This window comes from Schistocerca gregaria, chromosome 3, assembly GCF_023897955.1.
Source record: "Schistocerca gregaria isolate iqSchGreg1 chromosome 3, iqSchGreg1.2, whole genome shotgun sequence".
Lineage (NCBI taxonomy): Eukaryota > Metazoa > Arthropoda > Insecta > Orthoptera > Acrididae > Schistocerca > Schistocerca gregaria.
Window position 1 is genome coordinate 530,085,053 of NC_064922.1, and position 25,076 is coordinate 530,110,128.

General features: G+C 37.7%; 1 protein-coding gene across 1 annotated transcript in view; it reads left to right on the forward strand.

Moving 5' to 3' along the window:
* Positions 1-25,076, forward strand: part of LOC126355935 (DIS3-like exonuclease 2) — a 192,000-nt gene that overhangs the window by 56,887 nt on the left and 110,037 nt on the right. The window contains exons 7-10 of the mRNA XM_050006507.1: positions 6,962-7,194; positions 13,232-13,402; positions 13,486-13,678; positions 14,396-14,569. Of these exons, the coding sequence (XP_049862464.1) occupies positions 6,962-7,194; positions 13,232-13,402; positions 13,486-13,678; positions 14,396-14,569 (771 nt within the window). The remainder of the gene's footprint in view (positions 1-6,961; positions 7,195-13,231; positions 13,403-13,485; positions 13,679-14,395; positions 14,570-25,076) is intronic.

Sequence of the window (25,076 nt, forward strand, 5' to 3'; positions counted from 1 at the left end):
CTCCACAAATAATACGTATTACACGCTTTTGGACTCTGAAAACTTTTGTTTGACTTGAAGAGTTACCCCAAAATATTATACCATATGACATTATGGAATGAAAGTAAGCAAAGTATGCAAGCTTTTTCACTTTTATGTCGCCTATGTCTGCTAACACTCGAATTGCAAATACAGATTTGTTAAGGCGTTTCTGCAGTTCTGTGGTGTGCTTCTCCCAACTGAATTTATTATCAAGTTGTAATCCCAGGAATTTAAGACTGTCAACCTCTTCTATCTGCTGTTCTTCGTACTTTATGCATATGCTGGGTGGAAACCTCTTACAGGTTCCGAATTGCATATAGTGAGTCTTTTCGAAGTTTAATGTCAGTGAGTTGGCTTTAAACCATTTATGAAAATATCATTAGCAGATATTTCTAGCACTACACTCGACATACTATTTATTGCAATACTTGTGTCATCTGCAAACAAAATGAACTCTGCTTCTGGCAGTGTAACTGATGAGAGATCATTAATGTACACAAGAAAAAGCAATGGCCCTAAGATGGATCCTTGTGGGACACGACATGTAATTTCTTCCCATTCTGATGATGACTGATGACTTAATTCACTAGTCCCTTGCACTGACACCCTTTGTTTCCTGTTAGCGAGGTATGACTTGAACCGTTTTGCAGCACTGCCCGTGACACCATAGAATTCTAATTTATTTGAAAGAATGTTGTGGTTTACACAATCGAATGCCTTTGACAAATCACAGAAAATACCTGCTGCTTGTAACTTGTTATTTAATGAATTAAGCACATTTTCACTGTAGGTGTAAATAGCCTTTTCAATATCAGAACCCTTCAGAAATCCAAACTGTGTTCTTGATAATATGTTATTTGTGGTCAGATGGTTGAGAAGCTGCCTGTAGATTACTTTTTCTAAAATTTTTGAGAATGCTGGCAAAAGTGAAATCAGTCTGTAGTTTGATGGCACCTCTTTATCCCCTTTCTTGAATAGAGGCTTAACATCTGCATATTTCAGCCAGTCAGGAAATGTCCCAGTTATAATTGACTGGTTACACAAGTAACTTAGAATTGTACTAAACTCACAAGAACATTCCTTAATTAACTTTGTTGATATTTCATCGTAACCTCTGGAATGCTTTGTTTTTAAAGATTTTATTATGGAAGTTATTTCTTTTGATGATGTGAGTGACATATTCATGTACCTGAAGCTATCTGTAAAGGCCAGTTTCAGATATTCAAGGGCCTCATAACAATGCATCTGGCTTTGTATGCTATACTCTATTACAAATTTAATTTGTTACATCGCTTTGCATGACTGTCTTAGCTGAATATTTACAGGATGTACTGATGAGGACTAAAAGTAACAAAAGTATGCATACAAGTATGCACTAAAATTCTAGCAATGTGCTTTACGATGTGGGAAATATGCACTAGAGGTATGTGAACCACACACACACAAAGAATGGCTTGATGTAAAAGAGGACCTCCTTACAGACCTAAAAATGTTTTAACTATTTTCTATTTTTTTTATTTTTCAGTTTCTGATACATATCAGCAGTACCAGTTTCACAGTTCTAGAAGTTGTTAATGGGGTCTGATTCGCTATATCACTAAATATTTTCCAAATTCTTCGTAGTAAATGCTTTTCTTCTATTTTACAAGTTTGTGAAAATATTCTCTATAGTTTAAATTAGAGAGCAGAACATCATTGCAGCACCGTTGCTTGGGAAACAGTTTTCCAAATGTTTCTCCGATTCTCCTGCTAGAACTGAATGACGTAAATTAAATGTTGTTCCACATTTCTTGCTTCCACTGTACTTATTATAACAAAAACTGACTATGCCACATCAGCACATCATTGCTTTTTGGTTACAGAATTGTACATTCCAGAGTCAACACCAAAGGAGGTCCTGAACCAGTCAGTGATTTGACTGATGATGCCAGATTCTTGTCACTCTCTATCTTATAAGACTGTCTGGATGCTGTACCATTGCTCAAGGTTCAGAGCAAGCAAAACTGTTGTAAAAAATTGTAAAAATATAATTATAGATATCTGTAGTTTCATTAACTGCTCCATTGTATATAAAAAGCACCAGATATGAACACGGTTTATTCTGAAGATAATTTCACACTTTGGATTAGGATTAGTTTGTCATATCTCATATCAACAAACTCAAAGAACTTTTCATTACTTCTCTCAGCTGTAAACACACTTTGGATGCCATTATGTTTATACTACTCGTACAACGTCTGGCCACTTGCTTATTTAATTGAAGTAAAAGAAAAGCACTTTCTTAATTCTTTCCAGATAGTAATCAGAGTGCAAAACAGCTTCAAATAATGTTCACATGTTCACACAGGTTAACAGTGTCAGGTGCAGTGGCACTTATTGAAAGATCTCTTTGGTAAGTTTTAGCTTCAAAGGAACTTTAATGAACACTTTCATTCCCTTCTACAGTATTCACTTCAGGATGAAGGAAACCTAATTTTTCACTACTCTTTAATAGTAGGAAAAGGATAGATTGCTACTCACCATGAGATGACATGTTGAGTTGCAGGCAGCCACAATGAAAAGCAAGTGCACATGCGCACACATGTGCGCGTGCGCGCCGACACGGCACGGCACGGCACGGCACGGCACAAGACATTCACACGAACAAGCACACCTCTTCTCAAATGACTGCCACCTCTGGCAGCTCAGACCAGAATGCAACTCTCACGTTGAGCAGCAATGTGGAGTTGGACAGGGAAGGTTTGGGGATAGCAGGGTGTAGGCAGGTGGAGAGAAGAGCACTGTATGGTGGAGTGTCCTGCCACAGGGATCATACCCCATTGGAAGACAGATGCAAGACCTGCCCAGTCCACCCACTAAGTGCTTCCTTTTCCAGTCATGTCACAGGCTTGTCCTACACCATCAGAGGTCTGGCCACTTGTGAAATCAGCCATGTCACATACCACCCCTGCTGCAATCATGACACAGTTTTTTACACTGGTATGAGTACCAACCACCTGTCCACCAGGATGAATGGCTATTGCCAAACTGTGGCCAAGTGCATAGTAGACCATCCTGTGGCACAACATGCGACTGAACATAATATGCTTGATTTCAATGGCTGCTTCACAACCAATGCCATTTGGATTGTCCATTCCACCACCAGCTTTTTTGAACCACTCAGATGGGAGTTAACCCTACAACACTTTCTCCACTCCCGAAATTATCCTGCGTCAACCTACGGTAACCTACTGTCCCCAGACTCTCCACCAACAGTTTCTGTCGATCATCTCCTCCTGATTCATGTCACCTCACCCTCCATGTGTGTTGCCCTCTGCCAATGCACCCTGCTGCTCTCCTTTCCCACTATCTCCCCTCCCCCCCCCCCCTCCCTCACCCCATCCTGCCCCCTCCACCTAACTGACTCACAACCTCCCGATGCTGCACCTGACAGTCTTGTCATGCCCCCTTGTAGTCCACATGCTCCTCCAGACAGCATTCTTCTCTCATCCCATCTGACCTCCCTCTTTCCTGCTGCACTCCAGATTGCACTCTGGTTTGAGCTGCCAGAGATGGCACTGTTGGCATTCCATCCTGTAATTTCCCTTGTTTGGTTTCACTACTCTTTGTAAGGCATATGTCAGATAAGTTATTTAATGTAGAAATGTGCTATCTGCTTTCATGATCTTTGTGGTGGTGTTTGTGAATACGTCAAGGTACAGGTTTCAATTTTCTTCACTAAGCCAGCTAACTTTTTTTTCCCCTTACATACACATTCAGCATAGTCTCTTTGAATATCTGTTGCAGGTTTGCTCTTACCTAGGAACAAAGTGGACCAAGGTAGTTCTTTCATAACATCAACTCACTTGTGAATTGTTGGGCATGTATATTTTGAGATAAATGTCCTAAATACTGAATTGTTCAGCTTCATCCTGCCCATGCTTACTGTCACCGAAGCTCCCTGGAGGTTGCAGTAGATTATACTGATTTCTACCATTTATTTGATACCATCTACATTTTCAATTGTTAAGTGATGGCTGGAACGGTTGTTAGACTTTTACACAACTTAACACTATGTCTGGATTTGCTGTGGAATCTGGAATTGCTTACTGGAAGCCATGTAAAATCTAGACCAAAGCTGAAACGTCAGAAATGTTACTTATTTACATTGAAAACAGATTATGCCATTAAATTACTAGCTTAATTTATATACTAACAGATTTACAGCTACTGCATCCATTTTTTAACTCTGTGTCAGTTTTAACCTACCGTCATAGCAATGAGCTTTTAGCTGTTTCTTCTTACCCGTGACATTGCTTCACAATACATAATCAAAAGTATAATAAAAGTGAGTTAAAATGTCTAACTGCTAGCATGTTATTGTATCACAGTTGTGACTAATCTAGTGAATAAAGACCACATCATTGCTATGATCATACTTTCATTTCAAACCAAGGCGATGGAGTTCAAATTCTGTGATATGCTGTTTTAATTATTTGGTTCAATAGCATAGAATGATTATATTTTTTTAAGTAACACATAAGGTGCCATAAAATTAAGAAGCTTTGAGCATTTTCAGAATGTGAATAGATGATGTCAAGTGTATTGCGCAGCTCCTTTTTTTTTCTTTGTTGCAAATGCTCCTTTTTTATACTCGTAGTGTTAATGAGACAAATTTTGTGAAATATGCATTTATAAAGAAAATATTTACTTACGCACATATGCAGAAATCAACCCTCTAACAGTGACAGTTCCACTTGACTTCTTTGTCATTTATTTTTATATTCCATGCCATCATGTTATTTACGTCTCCCTTTCACTTCCATAGAAATGAACATTTGGTTCTGGTACAATGAGTTTCAACAATTGTTATTTGTTAGTTAGACCGTATATTGCGATTGTAGTAAGTACTCTATCTTCATCATCCCAGTGTTATGCTTGTATCAGATTATTTATTTCAGTCAGTTTTGATTGAATGTGTGCATTAACAGTAAAATGCTGTTTCATTTTTGAGGAAGCCATGCATAGTGATAAAGTTCACACTTTATGTTATAACAAAGCTGATATGTTGCTCTGTAACAAAGCTGAAAATATCTGAAAATGGCCAGTAATAGCTGAAACTAGTAATAGCTTGTATTAAATCGCAAATGTGACTGAAATAAATTATTAGCTGTAACTTATGACCAATTATGTTATATTTTGTTTTATTGTCCTTACAGATACTCATTCTTTGCTCTCACCCCCACACTCCTCCAATCCTTTCTGATGTTATCAAATTTCTGAATACCATGCGGATTCTTATTGTTTTCTTTCAGTTTGTGTTAGAGAAGTGTTTGGTTGGTTAGTAACTCTTGAAAGATTTGCTAGCTTGGAACATCTGTCATGACAAAGTTTCATATATAGTTTGTGTAACATGTGCTGTTTGATCACTAAGATGCTCAGTTGAACTGATAGTGGTTTGACATAAAAGTTTTCTGAGTATCATAGTGTGTCATAATGTAAAAACTGTAGTGGGAAAACCAACATGTCCGCTACAGTTATATAGGCCAGCTTCTGAGTCTACTGATGACCCAATAGACCCAGGAGGAGGCTACTGTAACCATGGACAACACGTTATTTTCTCAAATATAGATTTTTTACATTATGACGTGGTATGATATTCAGAAAATTTCAATATCAACTGACACTGACCATGGAAGCCTGTGTAATTATACTACTGGGTTATTAAATGGTGTGCATACATCACAGTACACAGCAAACTAGAAGTATTTCGGAATGCATTTGTATTGAAGTCAGTGGAGCGAGTCTCCAAAATAATATGTGTCTTGGTAGTTAGTTGTAAAATGTTATTTCACTTTTGATATATGAGGGGACACCCAAAAGAAACCAAACTAATTTTTTCATGGGTAGAGCTTTTGTAGTACTGTGTTTTGTCACTAGGAGTGCATAGAACAAACATTCCAAAGTCAATAAGCTGAATGCTGTCACTGAAGGAGGTCAGAACTAATTTTGATAGAGTTTATAGTGACAACTGTCCTGTGTGATTGTCGTTTTTGCAATGACCTTGTTCTGATTGTCCTTCCACATCCCAAACACATGAAAATGATGAAAACATTTGTGCAGTCATAAACGAACATCAAAAACAGACCATTTAAGTAATTGTGAAGCTGTCGGGAGTAAGTTCGAGTTCAGTACAGCGAATTCTGACAGAAGATTTGGGAATGAAAAGGGTGGCTGCCAAATTTGTGTCATGACTGCTGACTGCAGAACAAAAAAAGTTTATATGGAAGCATGCTGGGCTTTGAAAGAAGAGTCCTGAAATGATCCAGACTTTTTTTCAGAAATTATCACATGTGATGAAACTCGGTGTTGTGCTTACAATCCCGAATCAAACCAACAATCAAGACAGTGGAAGAGTCGAGTTTGCCTCGGGCTAAGAAACCTCATCAGGTGAAATCAGACATTTAAACAGTGCTGATTTGTTTTTTCGATGTGAGAAGGATCATCCACTCAGAGATTGTTCTGTACACTGGAAGTGCCCTGATTTGTGGCAGTGGGGTGACTGTTTTTTCATCATGACAATAATCTGTCCATACAGCCCTGTCTGTCTGACAATTCTTGACCAAAAATGGTAGGACCCTCTTTTCCTCCCCCCCCCCCCCCCCTCCCAAATTGCCCAACATTGCCCCTTGCGACTTTTTTCGTTTTCCTGGAGTGAAAAGAGACATGATAGGAAAGTGTTTTGCTGATGTTGTTGGGAAATTTAATCAGTCTTTTGAAAAATGGAATAAAAGGTCAGACAAATATGTTAGTGCAAGTAGAGAGTACTTTCAAGGGGATTAAAGGTGTGTACTTAAAATGTGAATAAATAAGCTAAAAAAAAGTTCAGTTTCTTTTGGGTACTCCCTAGTAAGCTAGAAATGTATTTTCTGCCCTAAACTTATGAACTTTGCTTTTGTAGGTTGTCTTCATCTCTGTACGCAATCATTTGAAAGTTGCTGTAGGTACGCTGAAAAAAATGAGTGATGAGAACTCTCATTTTGCTCTCTTTAGCCCACGTGATGCTCGAATTCCTCGTATGAAGATTCCTCTGTATGAATGTCCTCTTGAGTTCTTGGTAGATCCTGAAAAATTCAAAAATGTTATAATTCTAGCAAAAATAGTAGAGTGGAGCAATGTAAATTATGCTCTTGGGTAAGCAAAAATTGTTATTTGTCCTGTACTTTATTGTTTTTGTTTCTTAGTGTAGTAACACTCATATGTATAATATTATCTGTTATTGTGATCCTTTGTTTTCTTATTGAATTTGACAGTTTACAAGTTTTTGGATTTGCGGTTGAATTTTCTTTTTCTCTTTACAGAATATTTTTACAGCTTTCCTAGTTGTATTAATGAGGTGTCAAGCACAGATTTCATTCTATGTTGTTTCTATTCTGTCCAAACTGTGAGTGGGACACACTGTGCACTGCTCCAGCAGTTTTTGTTGGTGTTTTTAAAAAATGATATAATCAACAGAAATTTAAAACAACATAAGTGCTGTACTGGAACATATACAAAGGATTGCCTTAGGCTCCAAAAACCAGGTGTATATCGCGTATTGTATGAATGCGGTATGTCATGTGTTGGGCAGCCTGCAAGAACTCTTTAACAGATATGTTAATAATACAAGTATTTCACCTGACTCATGCAGCCAAGTAAATCAGCACAAAATGTATCATTGTAATAGAGGTAATCAATTTCTGGGATAGTGTAATAAAGGAGGCAATCAGGATTAGAGAGATGGATAATTTTATTAATAGGGGTGGAGGATTTAGCTCAAGTTAGGTATGTGATGTGGTACTCATTGTACTAAAACCATTTCAGAAAACATCTCAAAGCGCTCTCTCTCTCTCTCTCTCTCTCTCTCTCTCTCTCTCTCTCTCTCATAGGCAAATCATGTTAAGAGGAATTTTAGTGAAGGTTTTTTTACCCCATTGTCCGTTCTTAGACTGTTTTGCATTTTCACATAGCCTTTCTGTTGGATCTGAATTTTTGTTGAGTGTTTTATTGTTAGTTTAATGGCACCAGGAAACAGTTACTTTGGTGATGCATGCCATGAACAATTCACAGTTTGGTTGAGTGCAAACAACGAAAAAGAGTACACCTGGTGAGTACATCTATGAAAGATGCTGAAATATTATGTGAAAACATTATGTGGAAACAACTTGACTTCAAACCCAAAAACTTATAACCATAGTCCAATACTATTTTATGGAAAGTTATTTTAATAATGTAACTATAACTTCAATGTTGAATGGAGAAACAATTGCCAACAAACATTAAGTCTGTGTTTCAGAACAGCTGTGGTTGGGATAAACAGGAAAGGGGCAGAAGGGTGAGTGTGCAGGGAAGAGACATTTGTCTGGAAAGTACACTCATGTTCATAAATTAAAGATAATGCTGATACATGGTGAAACAATGCTCTGGTGGGAGGTTTGCAGGTTGTCGCACGGTGGTGCTGGCAGCAGTCCACATACACACAGGTGTGTTGGTGCATGTCAGAGTACAGTGCAGTGAGTAAGTGTGCAAACGTTTTCAGACATGCCGATGGTACTTGTGTGTTGAAAATAGCTCAAAGAATACACATTGATGACGTTATGAGGGATAGAATACTAGGGCGACTGGAGGCTGGTCAAACACTGCAAGTTGTTGCACGGGCCCCCCCGTGTTCCACAAAGTGTGATCTCAAGATAATGGTAATGATTCCAGCAGACAGGAAACTTGTCCAGGCACTACAGTATAGGACATCCACAGTGTACATCATCACAAGGAGACCGATATCTCACCACCAGTGTCTGGAGACGGCCATGGAGTACTGCAGTTAGCCTTGCTCGGGACCTTACCGTAGCCACTGGAGCAGTTGTCTCCAGACATGCAGTCTACAGACGACTGAGCAGACATGGTTTATTCGCTTGGAGACCTGCAAGGTGCATTCCACTGACCCCTGGCCCCAGGAGAGCCTGTAAAGCCTGGTGTCAAGAACACAGCACATGGTCATTGGAACAGTGGTCCCAGGTTATATTCACGGACGAGTCCATGTATAGTCTGAGCAGTGATCATTGCTGGGTTTTCATCTGGCGTGAACCAGGAACCAGATGCAAACCCCTTAATGTCCTTGAAAGGGACCTGTATGGCGGTCGTGGTTTGATGGTGTGGAGTGGGATTATGATTGGTGCATGTACACCCCCGCATGTCTTTGACAGAGGAGGTGCAACAGGTCAGGTGTATCGGGACATCATTTCCCACTAGTATGCCCGCCTTTTCAGGGGTGCAGTGGGTCTCACCTTCCTCCTGATGGATGATAATGCATGGCCCCATCGAGCTGCTATCATGGAGGTGTATCTTGAAACAGAAAATATCAGGCAAATGGAGGGGCCTGCCTGCTCTCCAGACCTAAACCCCATTGAGCATGTCATAGATGCTCTAGGTTGACGTATCGCTGCGTGTCTTCAAACCCCTAGGACACTTCAATAGCTCCAACAGGCACTGGTGCAAGAATGGTAGGCTATAGCCCAGCAGCTCCCCCACCACCAGATCCAGAGTATGCCAACCCGTTGTGTGGCCTGTGTATGTGTGCATGATCATCATATCCCATATTGATGTCAGGGTACATGCGCAGGAAACAGTGGCGTTTTGTAGCACATGTGTTTTGGGACGGTTTTCTCAACTTATCACCAGTACCATAGACTTACAGATCAGTGCCGTGTGTGTTCCCTATGTACATATGCTACTAGTGCCAGTTTTGTGTAGTGCCACGTTGTGTGGCATCACATTCTGCAATTATCTTTAATTTATGAGCATGAGTGTATTATAAAACATCACAAGTCTGGGGCTGCAAAGAAGAAATGGAAACACATGTTTAGTTTCATTTCTGATGATTATTCCATGTTATTGACATGTGATAGTGTGTGTTGATACCAATAACCAACTTGATTTGTCAATAATGCATTAACATCTCCCTTGCGTGTACTTGTTGTCCTGTGTTCAAGTCACATTGATTGTCCTGTTACTGGCCCCGCTTCTGCATTTTACAGTTTTACGGAATCACCACCATTTTTCCATTTCCTTTTACGCTTTATAATAAATCATTTATAGTTTTTAGACAAAGGTCTTTAGCTCAATGGTTTTTATTTTCCATGTCCAGAACACCATACATTAAAATCTAATGTAAGTCATCTGTAATAAAATTTAAATATGTTTTGTCCAATAATCAGCTACACAGGTGGGCTTAATCATTAGCTAGCTGTAAATCTACTGGGGAACAGCTTGTGCTGAGGTTTGGCACATCAGTAGGCTGTCTGTTTGGACATCCCATATTACTTCCAGTCGGAAGTTTTTCCTTCAGCTCCAGGACAGGATTTGGTGTTGCCTCCTTCCATAGCCGAAGTCTCCTCTCTTCAATAATGACATTGATGGGCTCTGATTTACAAACGAAGCTCTTTCTTCAGTGAAGCCACCTGGGCTTTTGTTGGTGTTCCATAGGGGGTGACAATTACCTGTCAACTGTTTCTTCCTTTCCATCTCGACAGCTACTTGCCACTGAATACTGGAGGGGGACCTCAAACATCCTGATATGATGCGGGACGACTCAGTGGTAAAGTGCTAAACTATGGATCTAAAATTCACACATTCAGTCCCCAGTCAGCCCTAGAATGTTTGACTGTCACCTATGAGTTATGACTTCTTTCACCTTTGGCAGTGTTTGTTGACATGAAAAATGCCAAGGTGCACCATGGTTCAGAATCCATGGTAAACTGTAGGTCCCCATAGATCTGGCTGGGTATGTCAACTCACAGGTTGGAGAAAGGCAATGGTATATCTTCATAAAGTCAATGTCTAGAAAGCACTGTGGTGTTCAAACCAATGTTCGAATTGATGGCAACTTTACTATTTTAAGCTAAGATTTGATTTTTTATATTTATATACATTGAGGCTTGCTCTTTTTGACTTTTTTCAGTAAATACAGCTCTTTTTAACTGAAGTTGTAAAAATATGAAATTTAATATAATGTTTTATGTAATTATTATTTTTTTTTACGTATGTCATTTAACAGAGGCTTGGATGGTGAGTTGGGTAGGAGGGACAAACTGTTGGAGGAGAGTATAATGATCATATCAAGTATTGTGTACGTATGCTGTGAAATGCGTGATTTTATTCATGTTCTTCTGCACCAAAAACTGCACATTCCAGTGGAGGTTCTTTGATAGAGATTGGAAATGGGCTGGGGCACACTCAAGTAGCTGTGTACTTGCAAAGGCACTTGTTTTGTCATGGGAGGCAGAGTGATTTTCAGAAAGTGCAGATATGTATCATTTGTGAGATTTACAGCAATCATGGAAATGATGTGGAACAAATAAAAGCTACCAGCTACCAATGTCATTCTTGTCATAGAGAATGGTGATAATCTTGGGCAGGGAACTACAAAGTGTGATACATTGGTATGTATTGTACAGGGTGTTATGTGTTATGAGTAAAGTGTCCTCTAATATGAGAATAATTAAATTCTGAATGTGTGTTCATTAGTGTGTCATTGCTTTTTATTGTATCAGGTTGTGTATTCTGTAATTTTTCATTATGATTTCACCCTCCATATGTAGTGCAGATGGAATGTTACTGTATGTTCATTAGTGTAAAAACTGTTCATATTTGTTGTATATAGGTTGGTGTACTTTCATAGAGGAAACAGATTTTTTTTAGACTTAGGTTACAAGTTATTAATGTTCAACCTGCCACGAGGTTACTCTTGCAGTGTGGTTATTATTCCAAATACAACTTGGTTGTATGGTAAAGAAAGGCCAACGTTAGGGATTCTGCCATTAAATGTCTAAGTAGCACAACATATTTATAAATAATCAATCGGAAAAAAATAAACACCCTATGTGAAGGTAGAAATAACAAATATCTGAATAGTAGGAAATCCTCTTTATACTTCTAGAACAGGGATTTCTATTCTGTATAAATTTGTATGGCAAGGAATGTAAGAAAATACATGAATATATCAGCACGGCAAATTGCTGTCCTAGGTCATAAATACAAAGTAGAGTACATTAATTCTAAACAGTATGAAAGGCACACACAGCATACTATTTACTGACAGCTGAAAGGTAGACTTCATCTTATTTAATCTCTTATGTACTGCCTTGTGCACAATGTTTCTCATTCTGTATGATATTTATAGATACACTATGTAACTTCAGTGGTACATGGATATGAATGTATGTTAAACACATGTAATACCTTACATATCTGTGAACAGAAATGTTTTTTGATGTTATTATAATGTGGTCATCTTGCTGTGAATTTGTTTCAAGATGTTCTCAAACATAGTGTTAAAAGTCTATCAATAACAGCATGTCACTGTGGCATCATTGTTAGTTCCAACTATTTATGAGTTGATAAAACGTTTTGATTGCCAAGGCTAGGAGTTAATAAGAGTTCATTCCTACATGAGGTAAGTTTTTCTTACTGAAGATTTTGTGAGTTGTACATGTGAAAGGGAGTGCCAACAAGTTTTTATAATTTAATAATTAAACCCAAGAAACTGTTTCCTTAAATCATTTGAAGTGCAAGTAATGTAAAGAAAGGTATAAAAGATGAGAATTGTTCTCTTTGTATTGTGCTGGATATTGAAAATGTGGAAGCCCGCAGCATGTAGACTACAGACTTTTTATTGCCATTTGGGGGGAAAAACTGGATGATTAAATATTGAAAAATATGATTTATACTGTAAAAATAAAAATTTGGTAAGTGTAAAGATGGGTCTTATGCTAATCTGCAGATGTTTCAACTTATGTTCTTCAGACAGTTTTTGAATGATTCATTGTGTGCACACTTTATTATGACCTAGTTCCACCGCGATAATGATTTGACAGCTTCCATAACTGAAACTGACCCAAAAAGCAAGTTTTCTTTAGTTGGCCAGGCTCTTGTACATCCAATTTTTCACCTGCATACATTTGTTTTTGCTTGTGGGTTTGATGTTAAATGTGTACCAAGTAGGAAATTCTTTGTGGCTGCATGTATTTTGTAACTTGGAATTTTATATGTAGAGAGAATAATGATGATGTGTGATTCTCAGAAGTAGGCATTTTGATATACATATTTGTAGTTACATCTATCATTTTCACCCAAAAAATATTACTTACAGCATATGTTCTGAAACATATTAAATGCTTGTACTTTTTCTTTCTAGAGAAATTATTGAACTGGTAGGGGAAGTTGGTAATAAGGAAGCTGAGACCACAGGTATTCTGTTGGAGCATGGACTTGATATTACTCCATATTCAGATGATATGAAAGGTTATTTCCCTCAAGCACCGTACCATATCAGCGAAGAGGAAATACGAAAACGAGTTGATTTGAGGTAGATTTGTTACAAATATCCTGAAAGTACTTCACTTAGATCAAGTGTTTGAAAGCCTTGAAATTTGACTTTTCTCATTCCAGGAAGGAGTGCATTTTCACTATTGATCCAAAGACTGCGAAAGATCTGGATGATGCTGTCTCGTGTAAATTACTGGAAAATGGGAATTTTGAAATAGGAGTTCACATTTCAGATGTTACACACTTCTTAACAGCAGAGACTCCTTTGGATGACATTGTTTCAAAGAAAGCTACCAGTGTATATCTTGTTGATGCGGTAAGTAACACCAAACAAGCAGTTTTAATCAAACTAGAGAATGACTTTACATTTCATTTATGCTAGTTTATGCTCGTAATGTTGGTACTGCGTGAGAAACATTTACCACAGACAAATTGATGATATGACCAGTGAACTATTGGACAGGGTGGTTTGTCACTGTTGCTAAGCAGGAAGACATGAGGCACAAAAGACTACAGATTAGTGAAGAAAACAGTACTTTAGCAGAATAGAAGGACACAGTAATTTTTTGTGGAAAGAAAAACAGAGCTGATGAATTAATTGGTTTTGTTTAATTAAGTTTTGTTTAAGAAATGTTGTGTAAAAGTAATTGGTACAAGGTCAAAACTGTGTTATCAGTCCTTCAGTTACTATGACTGAGCCCCTAAATTTTATTGTAATATAAGGTTGTAAATTTTGTACAAACTTTGTGTTAACACCATACTTACAAAGAACAGACCAGTGCCATTTGTGTCTTTTCTATGAGCATAGCTTCACCATTAACACACAAAAACTAATAAGTACTTTTGTCTTGCTCTTTTTTGTCACTTGTATCACTGTTGCGTCAACAGGAAAACTTTCAGATCCTCTATCTGAATCCGACACATATTTCTCAAGAAGTAGTGAAGACCTGTTTCTAAACTGGTATTGTATTTAACTGAACTTTTATGTCAATTTCTCTACAGTTTTCGTATTATGTGAAAAAATGTATTTCAGGTTCATCACATGCTCCCAAAAGAACTGTGCATGCTATGCTCTCTATTACCTGGTGAAGATAAATTGACATATTCTGTAATATGGGAAATGACTCCAAATGCTGAAATACTGTCTCAGCGTTTAACACGTTCTGTCATAAATTCCTGCTCTCAACTTGCTTATGAACATGTTCAGGTATGTGACAGTTGCTAATCAGCTTTTACTTTAAGAGATAATTACCAGATGTCATGAGATGACGGGGGTAAACAATGTTTCACACTAGAAGTTACGTATTTACAGAAATGTTTGGTTTCTGGTATTGCCTAGTGGGTGTGGAGAGACTTTGGCTTCTTGTAGTTATTGGTTAGCATATTTCGCTGACTGTTTGGTAAACGCAAGTTTCTCTGCCAGCTTTATCTTTACATGTTCTACACTGCTAAACAGTTGCTAACATGTTATTGTGTTGTAATTTTTGTTAACATGGACAGTGGGATAAAAGAAGACCATGTGGACATGATACTGATGTCATGTACATAATGTAACAAGAATTCTCCATTATAATTTTTTTTATATATTGGTATACTGGGATTCTGCTAAGAACATTGGACTATGTTCAGTAGAAAGCTGCAGTCTGGTGGGCAGTGGGTGCGTGTCAGTGAAATCCATTACATAGTCTCCATAGCATACAATCTGATTCTGTGCAGTTGTTGTGAAAATGTCTTGGTGAAATGCAGATGCTTGCAGCATTAAGAAGTTTGGGAGGTATTTGTAAAGCAGTGGCAAATCTGTTTATATTCAGCTGCTGTGCACATTTTCTGATGTGTAATGTCCCTATTCCTCATGCAACAGTGGTTTCCTACACTCCTTTACATTTTATGTCATTCCCACCATACTTACAGTTATGATGAAACCATTATCTAAACCTTCATGACCATAACACTCAAATCATAGCATTACAACTATTTTATTCTGCTTACGACCATTTACTGGGATCAAGGGATACAAATTGACTATGGAATAAGATTTGACAACATTAGCGCATGCACTAATAGAACAGATTATGTGTCTGTGTCATCACCCAAGTAGTTTGTGCAGCTGCAAAAAAGCAGTAGACAAGTCAGTAGTGAGTCAGCAGGATTTGCCTTCCCTGTTTCCAGATGCCATGAATTCACTATGAAACAATGGCTCTCTTTCTGATTTGTATTCATATGGAATGCACAAGTGTAACTGAACCTGTAACAAGAACTACTGTGTACTTTTAACACATGCACTTGCAGTGAATTTGGCTAGCAACTGTCATTATTACTAACATGTCGATAGCAAATTTCAGCACGCACACACACATTGATCCTGTACTTTGTAGGCCTATAATTATATCATTGGGAATTGCATGATTGTGGCTGAATGACTTCATGGGGGACAGCATTACAGTCACATTCAGGAACTAATGGTTACTGTATTAGTATTTTTAACAATTTTTTTCCTGGCATGTTAACATTTATATTCTTACTTCACTGGTTTTGGCCATATCAGGCAGCCATCTTCAGGCATAAAAAGAAAAAAGGATGAAGCTTGTACATAATTTTATGAAAATATTATGAAAAGAAAAGATTGTCACTTCTACATCTCTACGTCTACATATATTCTCTGCAAACCACTGTGAAGTGCATGCCAGAGGGTATGTCCTATTCTACCAGTTGTTAGATTTTCTTCCTGTTGCATTCATGTATAGAGTGCAGGAAGAATAATTGTTTGAATGCTTCTGTGTGTGCAGTGATAATTCTAATCTTATCCTCATGATCCCTGTGTGAGCAATATGTAGTTAGTTGTTGTATATTCCTAAAGTCACCATTTAAAGCCAGCTCTTGCAACTTTGCTCATAGACTTTCTCGAGATAGATGTAAATTACCTTCATAAATCTCCCAGTTCAGTTCCTTTAGTTTCCCTGTGACATTCTCCACAAACCAAACAAACCTCTAACCATTTGTGCTGCACTTCTCTGTATAAATTCAATATCCCCAGTTAGTCCTGTTTTTTAAGGGTCCCACAGACCTGAGCAATATTCTAGAACCAGTTGCACAAGTAACTGTCAATGAAATTCACCAAAAAATAAAAATAAATATAAAAATGACGGTATGCCATTGTTGACCGGGAGGCCCCATGCGGGGAAGTTCGGTCGCCGCATTGCAAGTCCTTTTTTTTTTTAGTTGACATGACTTCGGCAACTTGCGAGTCAATGATGATGAACACACAACACCCAGTCATCATGAGGCAGAGAAAATCTATGACCCCGCTGGGAATCGAACCCGGGACCCCATGCGCGGGAATCGAGAATGCTACCACAAGACCACGAGCTGTGGACATTCACCAACAGCCACATATCTTAAGATGTGGTAGCCTTCAAAATAAAATAAAATAACATCTTAAGATTCATGGCTATTGGTGAATTTCATTGACATTGACATTTACTTAACCAACTGTGTCCATTATGGACCAACAGAGACTAGTTGCACAAGTGATTTGTAAGCTATCTCCTTTGTAGACTGATTGCACTTCCCCGATATTCTACCAACAAACCGAAGTCACTAGTAACTGCTTCATTGACGACTGAGCCTATGTGATCATTCCATTTCATCTCCCTATAAAGTGTTACACCCTGGAAGTCGTATGATTTGGCCAATTCCTACTGTGACTTATTGATATTATAGTCATAGGATACTATGTTTTTTCATTTTGTGAAGTGCACAATTTTACATGTATGAAAATTTAAAGCAAGTTGCCAATCTTTAGACCACTTTGAAATCTCATCGAAATCTGACTTACTATATATATGCAACTTCTTTCAGACAACACTTCATCATAGATAATTACATTATCTGCAAAAAAATCTGAGGCACTATTGATATTGCATGTGAGGTCATTAATATAAAAGATAAACAGCAAGGGTCTCAACACAGTTCCCTGAGAAACACCTGATGTTACTGCTACACCTTATGGTGACTCTCCATCCAAGGTAACATTCTGTGTCCTCCCTACAAAAAAGTTCTCAACCCAATCACAAATACCACTTGATACCCCATATCATTGTACTTTTGAAAATAAGCGTAAGTGTGGTGCTGAGTCGAAGGCTTTTTGAAAATCAAAAAATACTGTGTGCACATGCCTACCTTCATCCTAAGCTTTCAGTGTGTCATGAGAAAAGTGCGAGTTGGGTTTCACGTGATTCATGTTTTCAAAATCCATGGCATTGAGGATGTTATTCTGTTCGATTGTGACAATATTATGAAAACTTGTGTAATGATAAATGATGTATTGTAATCCAACAACATTTATTCAAAATGTGCTACCAGTTCTGACACCATATAGTGTCAGCTTCAGGCCCCAAGTGTAACCTGCCATTGACAATTGAACCGCAATGACAGTGATCAGCAGAGTCCTCGTTTCAAAACACTATGACTTATTAAACATGTATGCCAGCAAGTGCAACCAACAAAGTTGTGTGCAGGGGGATGAAAATTAACTGAATGAGTAGGAAAAACAAACTTGTAATGTTTGGATACAGCTTTACTACTGTTCCCAGCCGGCCATTGTGACCGAGCGGTTCTAGGCACTTCAGTCTGGAACCACGCAACCAGTACGGTCACAGGTTCGAATCCTGCCTGGGGCAGGAATGTGTGTGATGTCCTTAATTTAGTTAGGCTTAAGTAGTTCTAAGTTCTAGGGGACTGATGACCTCAGATGTTAAGTCTCATAGTGCTCAGAGCAATTTCAACCATTTGTTCTCCTGATAAATGGTGTTACATTGCAGATATAAAACTGTAGCACCATAGTTACTAGTCATAATCTGCATGCAGTTCCGGTGCAACTCTCACGGCTTACCAACCTCGTCTGCACAGTGGGGCCTGCTGTTTCTCTTGAGCCCAAGTAATGTTGACTAGTTACTATGGTGCTACAGCTCTATACTTGACATGGCCAAACTTTGGCATGCAGTAGTTTAGTGTCACTCACTTCTAAAGGAGACCAAATTATTTTGGCTGAAACCTGGATAAAGTTTGGTTTCTATTTGCAACTGAGACTGACGTGTTACATGTTCATCTGGGTGTAACGTTGGAAAGTGATATGAAATGGAACAAACATATTAGGATTATGGTAGGAAAGACGAATGGTAAACTTTGGTTTGTTGGGGAAAATTCTAGAAAAGTAGGGTTCATATGTAGAGGTGACTGCATATAGGTTGCTAGTGCGACCTATTCTTGAGTACTGCTCGTGTGTTTGGATCTGTACCAGGTTGGATTAATGGAAGACATAGAAGCAATTTGGAGGTGGGTTGATAGATTTCTTTCTGGTAGGTTCAAATAACACACACGAGTTACAGAGATGCTTCAGGAACTCAAATGGGAATTCCTGGAGGGAAGGCGACATTCTTTTTGAGGAACACTATTGAGGAAACTTACAGAACTGCCATTCGAAGCTGACTGCATAACAGTTATGTTGCCTCCAGCATACATTATACGTAGGGACCATGAAGATAAGATAGGGGAAATTAGGACTCATATGGAGGCATATAGACAGTCATTTTTTCCTTGTTCTATTTGTGAGTGTAACAGGAAAGGAAATGACTAGTAGTTGTAAGGGGTACCCACCGCCATGCATAAAGGTGGATTTCAGAGTATCGATGTAGATGTAGAGATATACAACATTGAGATCTTATTCTCATTCAGTTATGGCAGTGCAATGTGACTTTTCACTTAGTTTGCTGCATCTACCTCTACATCTGCGTGACTACTGCACAGTTCAAAATTAATTGCCTGACAGAGGGCTCATCAAACCACCTACAATCTATTTCTCTAGTGTTTCGATCTTGTACGTTGTTGGGAAGGGAAAAAAATGAATACTTAAATTTTTCTGGTGGAGGTTTGATTTCTCTTATTTTATTATGATGATCATTTTTCTATAATTAGGTGGGCACCAAAAAATATTTTTACATTTGGGGGCAAAAAGTTGTTGATTGGTATTTCATGAAGAGACCTCACTGTAGCAAAAAACACCTTTCTTTTAATGATTGCCACCCCAATTCATGTATTAAATCCGTGCACCAACTCACTTCTTTTGCGATAATACAATGTCACACCCCTCCCTCAATCCTATCTGATGCTGGTCTCATACAGCGCAGTAATACTCCAAAAGAGGACGGCCAAGCATAGTGTAGGAGTCTCTGCAGTAGATCTGTTTTGTCTTCTAAGTATTTTGCCAATAAAACACAGTCTATGGTTTGCTTTCCCCACAACATAATCCATGCGATCATTCCAATTTAACTTGTTCCTCATTGTTATCCTTAGGTATTTAGTGGAATTGACAGCCTTTAGGTTTGTGTGATTTATCATATAATCATATTTTAATGGATTCCTTTTAGTACTCACAGGATGACCTCAAACTTTTCATTCCTTAGACTCAGTTGCAGTTTTTTACACCATATGGATATTTTCTCTGCATCATTTTACAATTGGTTTTGATATTCTGATGGCTTTACTAGACGATGAATAGTTGCATGATTTGTGAATAATCTAAGAGGGCTGCTCAAATTGTCTCCTAAATTGTTTATATAGTTTAGGAACACTTCATTGTGGAACACCAGATATCACTTCTGTTTTACTCATTGACTTTCCATCAGTTTCTACAAACTGACCTTTCTGACGGGAAATCACGAATCCAGTTGCACAAGTGAGATGATACTCCATAGGCATGGAATTTGTGTAGAATTCACTTGCATGGAAAGGCGTTAAAAGTGTTCTGGAAATCTAGAAATATAAAATAATTTGAATCTCCTGTTGATAGCACTCTTTACTTCCCGTGAATAAAGAGTCAGTTGTGTTTCACAAGAATGATATTTTCTGATTCTGTGCTGATTATTTGTCCCTAGATAATTTTGTTCAAGATAATTCACAATTTTCAAAAGCACTAAGTGTTCTAAAACCCTACTGCAAATCAACATCAGTGATATGGGTGTATAATTCAGCTGATTACTCTTATTTCTTTTCTAAAGTATTGATGTGACCTATGCAACTTTCCAGTCTTTAGGTACACATCTTTCATTGAGCAAGTTGTGTTGTATATGATTGGTAAGTATGGAGCTACAGTATCAGTATACTCTGAAAGAAACCTAAATGGTAAACAATGTGGACTGGGGGACTTGCTTTTTTTAAGTGATTTAAGCTGCTTCACTTCGCAGAATATATCTATTCCTAAGTTGCTTAGGTTGGCAGCTGTTCCTGATTCGAATTCTGGGAAATTTACTTCATCTTATCTGATGAAAGAATTTTGGAAAACGATGTTTAGTAATTCAGCTTTAGTAGCACTCTCGTTAGTAACATTATCTTTGTTGTTGCACAATGAAGATATTGATTGTCTGATCATTTTTGTACTTTATGTATCAACAGAATCTCTTTCGATTTTCTGCCAGATTTTGAACAAGAGTTTCATTGTGGAAACTATTACAAGCATCTTGCATTGAAGTCCATGCTAAATTTTGAGCTTCAGTAAAAAATTGTCAAACTTGAAGATTTAGTGTTCTTCTAAATTTGGTATGTTTTTTTCACTACTTCTGCAACAGCATTGTAACTTGTTTTGTTCCCACAGATCAGTACCATCTCTTTTTAGTTTATTTGGTCAGTTGCCTTCAATACAATTTCTTTGAATCTAAGCCACAGCATGTCTGTACTTACATAGCTAATTTGGAAGAGGTGGGCTTGGTCTCTTAGAAAGGCACCAGGAGAATTTTAATCTGCTTCTTAAACAGACATATTTTGCTTTTATTAGTGGTGGATTTAGATGTTATGGTATTCAGTCTCACTACAATGAACTGATGATCACTAATCCCTGTATCCGTCATGATGCTCCCTATTTGCTCAGAATTATTTGTTGCTAAGAGCTCAATATGTTTACACATCTATTTACATTTTGAGTGGGCTCCTTAACTAATTGCTCAAAATGATTTCTGGGGAAAGCAGTTAGTACAATTTAGGATGAGATTTTATGTCTACCATTGACTTTAAACATGTATTTTTGCCATCACATCGAGGGTAGATTGAAGCTACCACCAACTGTAGTTTATGAGTGGGGTACCTGTTTGCAATGAGTTTAAAGATTTTTTGAACTGTTCAGCAATTGCATCATCTGAGTGGGAAAGGGAGGGGGGGTTCAGTAATAGGAACTGATTATTAATTTAGTCCAGTTGTCAAGTATAATTAGTACACGTACTGTCTCACAGGAACTGTCTACTTCAATTTCACTATAAAGTAAACTACTTCTAACAGCAAGATTGCAAGATGACACCCGTAAGAACAGATAGTGTTCCGCTCTGATCAAAAATGGAAAATTGAATAGTTCATTGTGTAAAGAATGTAAATAGAAAGTGATAAGAGGAATCCTGTGTGTTAAGTGTAACTAATAGCGGCACGAAAAGTGCAGCAAAATAAAATTAAAATAGGTCAATGACGATTTTTTCATGGACATGTCTGGGCTGTTTGCACTTTGAAATGTCTGATCTTGAAAAAGCAGTGAATACAAAAATTGAAATTCTGAGGACACTTCAAAATGATATTGAAGTGTTGAAAAGTGAAATCTAGATTTCAAGAACAAGAACAAGAAAATGATAAATTATTATGAGGAAAAAGAGTTCTATGTGTCAGAAAGCTGTGAAATAAAAGCAAAACAGCATTGCATTAATCCATGTGCAGACATCAGCAGTAAGCTGGTAAGCATCAAAATGATGACTCCAAGTAAAGAAAATAATAGATTAACAAGAGAGAAATAGTCCAATATGTGTGAAAGCTGGACAATGGAAACAAAACAATACCATCAAAACTCGCGCGCATGTATAAGCAGTACTAACATTCAAAACTTTAGGTTTAATATATCAGATGTGCCCAGCAAATTATCAATAACCTCAGTAACTTAAAATTCAGTAAATAAATATGAATGGAAACCTGTAACACATAGTAAAAGGAAAGACAGTGGCTCAAGTGACCAAAGAAATACTGAAAAATATTGCTATTCCATGATGCAACATTGGTGTGTGACTTGGAATTAGGATACAACTAAACACGTTGGGACACATTCAATAAAAATTAGCAGTGAAGAAGCAATCACCATTGACACAAGAAACATGATTTGTTCAGCTAGAAGTGTATATCCAGGTTCCCAGCTGTAATCAATTGAATAATAAAAAGATGATTTGTAAGTGATAAATATGTCTGCAAAATAAACTGTGCCGTAAAAGAATTTGATTCTACCCACAGTACTCTTTCCACTCAGGTTGCAGTCATATTGAAATCTATTGCATTGTAAAATATTAAACATGGTATTGGTATTTATAAAAATCCACTTTATAAATGTAGTATAGGGGAGGGAATTTAGTATGTTAGTGTCCTACTATTCAGACTGCTGCCTCGCTGTTTTGTTTAATCTTTCGTTATCCATTAAAAATATTAACAAAAGAAATAATGAAATGAGAGAATATATAGCAGATAACAAACAACAAATAACTGAAATCAATCATGACGAAATGAAATATGGAGATCTGCACATGACTGTGTGTTGGGAGGAAATGAGCATTGGGTCACATGATAAGCAATGGACGGGTGACGTCAGCCATCAAATCTCTCCCCCAGAGGAACATTGACAGTGCTCTGTGAATTTTTACTAATGAAAAATATGGAGCAAAGATTTTGCATTAAATTTTGCATGAAAATTGGAATAAAGTGCAGCACCACAACCGAAATGTTGACTGTGGCTTTCGGCAAATCTACTATGAGTAAGAGAAGAATTTATGATTGGTATAAATGTTTCAAAGAGGACTGAGAAGACATTGAAGACAATGACTGCCCTGGATGCCTTAGCACGTAAATTACTGATGACATTGTGGAAGAAGTAAAGAAAATTGCAGAATCACCATCGGAAAGGTTGCTGATGATGTTGACATATCCTTAGGTTCATGTCAAGCAATTTTTTGAGACGTTTTGTGCATGAAATGTTTAAGAGCTAAGTTTGTTCTGAAATTGATGAATTTCAACCAAGAACAACATGACATAGACAATGACCCAGAAGTTCTAAAGAAGGTTATAAAAGGTGACAAAACATTGGTGTAGGTGTATGACATTGAAACTAAAAAGCCAAATTGTCCAAATGGGAACTGCCAGAAGAGCCAAGACTGAAAAAATTTGACAGGTTCGATCTCATGTGAACGTTCTTCTTCTCAGTGTTTTCGCCGATTACAGTGGGATAGAGTATCATGAGTGCCAGCCTTGTGGTCATATGATTAATGAGGAATACTACCTGGAAGTTACGTGCCATTTGCGTGAAGCAACCTGAAGAAAATGACCAGAATTGTGGTGAATCCACTAGTGGAAATTGCATCATGATAACGCTCCCACTCAAATCTCGATGCTTGTTCATGATTTTTTGGCAGAAAACAAAACTGTTATGTTGCCACAGCTACCATATTCACCAGGCACAGGCCCCTGCAACTTCTTTCTATTCCTGAAGAGAACAATGAAAGGAGGTCTTTTTGTCGTCATTGACGAGTTAAAAACAGAATCGCTGAATGAGTTTCAGAAGTACATCCAAGTTGGAAAAACTGCTGACACCAGTGTATTATATCGGGGGATCGGGGGGGGGGGGGGGGGCTACTTTGAAGGGGATAAAGTCGATGTTGATGAACAAATAAAGGCACTTCAAGTAAAGCGAAAATCCCCATTCCTTGTCAATCACACATTTGTATAAATACAAATTAAATGCATTCACGTAAATATTAAATGAGAATCTATATTTTCACTGAGAAAAATATAAGACCTATGATTTAGTCCAAAACATTCTACTTCATAGCAAGATATTTCAGACATGATTCAGCTGACTAATGAACTAATATGATAAAATTAATGTCATGGGAGAATTATGAGTAGAATTCAAACAATAGACTGGGAGTGCTGAGTAGTGGATTGACATGTAAATAAAAACGTGAACATATCTCAGCTTTACCAATTTGTGTGCTTGTTCAGAACACACACAACCATAAATGTGCATTGTTTTAGTGCTATGCTTATTCACTGTTAAGTACCTGTACTACCCATTACCAAGTATGGTCTCTGAAAATTTTTGTGGCCAGTAAATATTAACAACAACATTGTTTGTTCCTACGTCTTGGTGTGTTTATCTGGCCATTCCCACAAGAACTGAAAACTAACCACTGATTTGTAATACTGAACATCCATAAATAGAATTCAGTTACAAAGGAACCTAAGATCCACTTTTACGAATAAATCTTCTCCATGGATTTATTTTGCCAAATATCATTCTTCTCCATTCCTCCACACCATCTGTTTTCTATTGTTATCATTTTATCATTGTAAAATTTGATATTATTTCTCTGTTCTTGTCCATTTTTTTCATATACTTTGATCACACTATTTGATGTGTGTAATTGCCGAGAAGCTGACTGCTGAATCATTCACTGAAGAGCCAAAGAAACTGGTACACCTGCCTAATATCATGTAGGTCCCCCGCAAGCATGCAGAAGTGCCGCAGCATGACATGGGGTGGACTTGACTAATGTCCGAAGTAGTGCAGGAGGGTACTGACACTATGAATCCTGCAGAGCTGTCCATAAATCTGTAAGAGTATGAGGGGGTGGAGTTCTTTTCTGAAC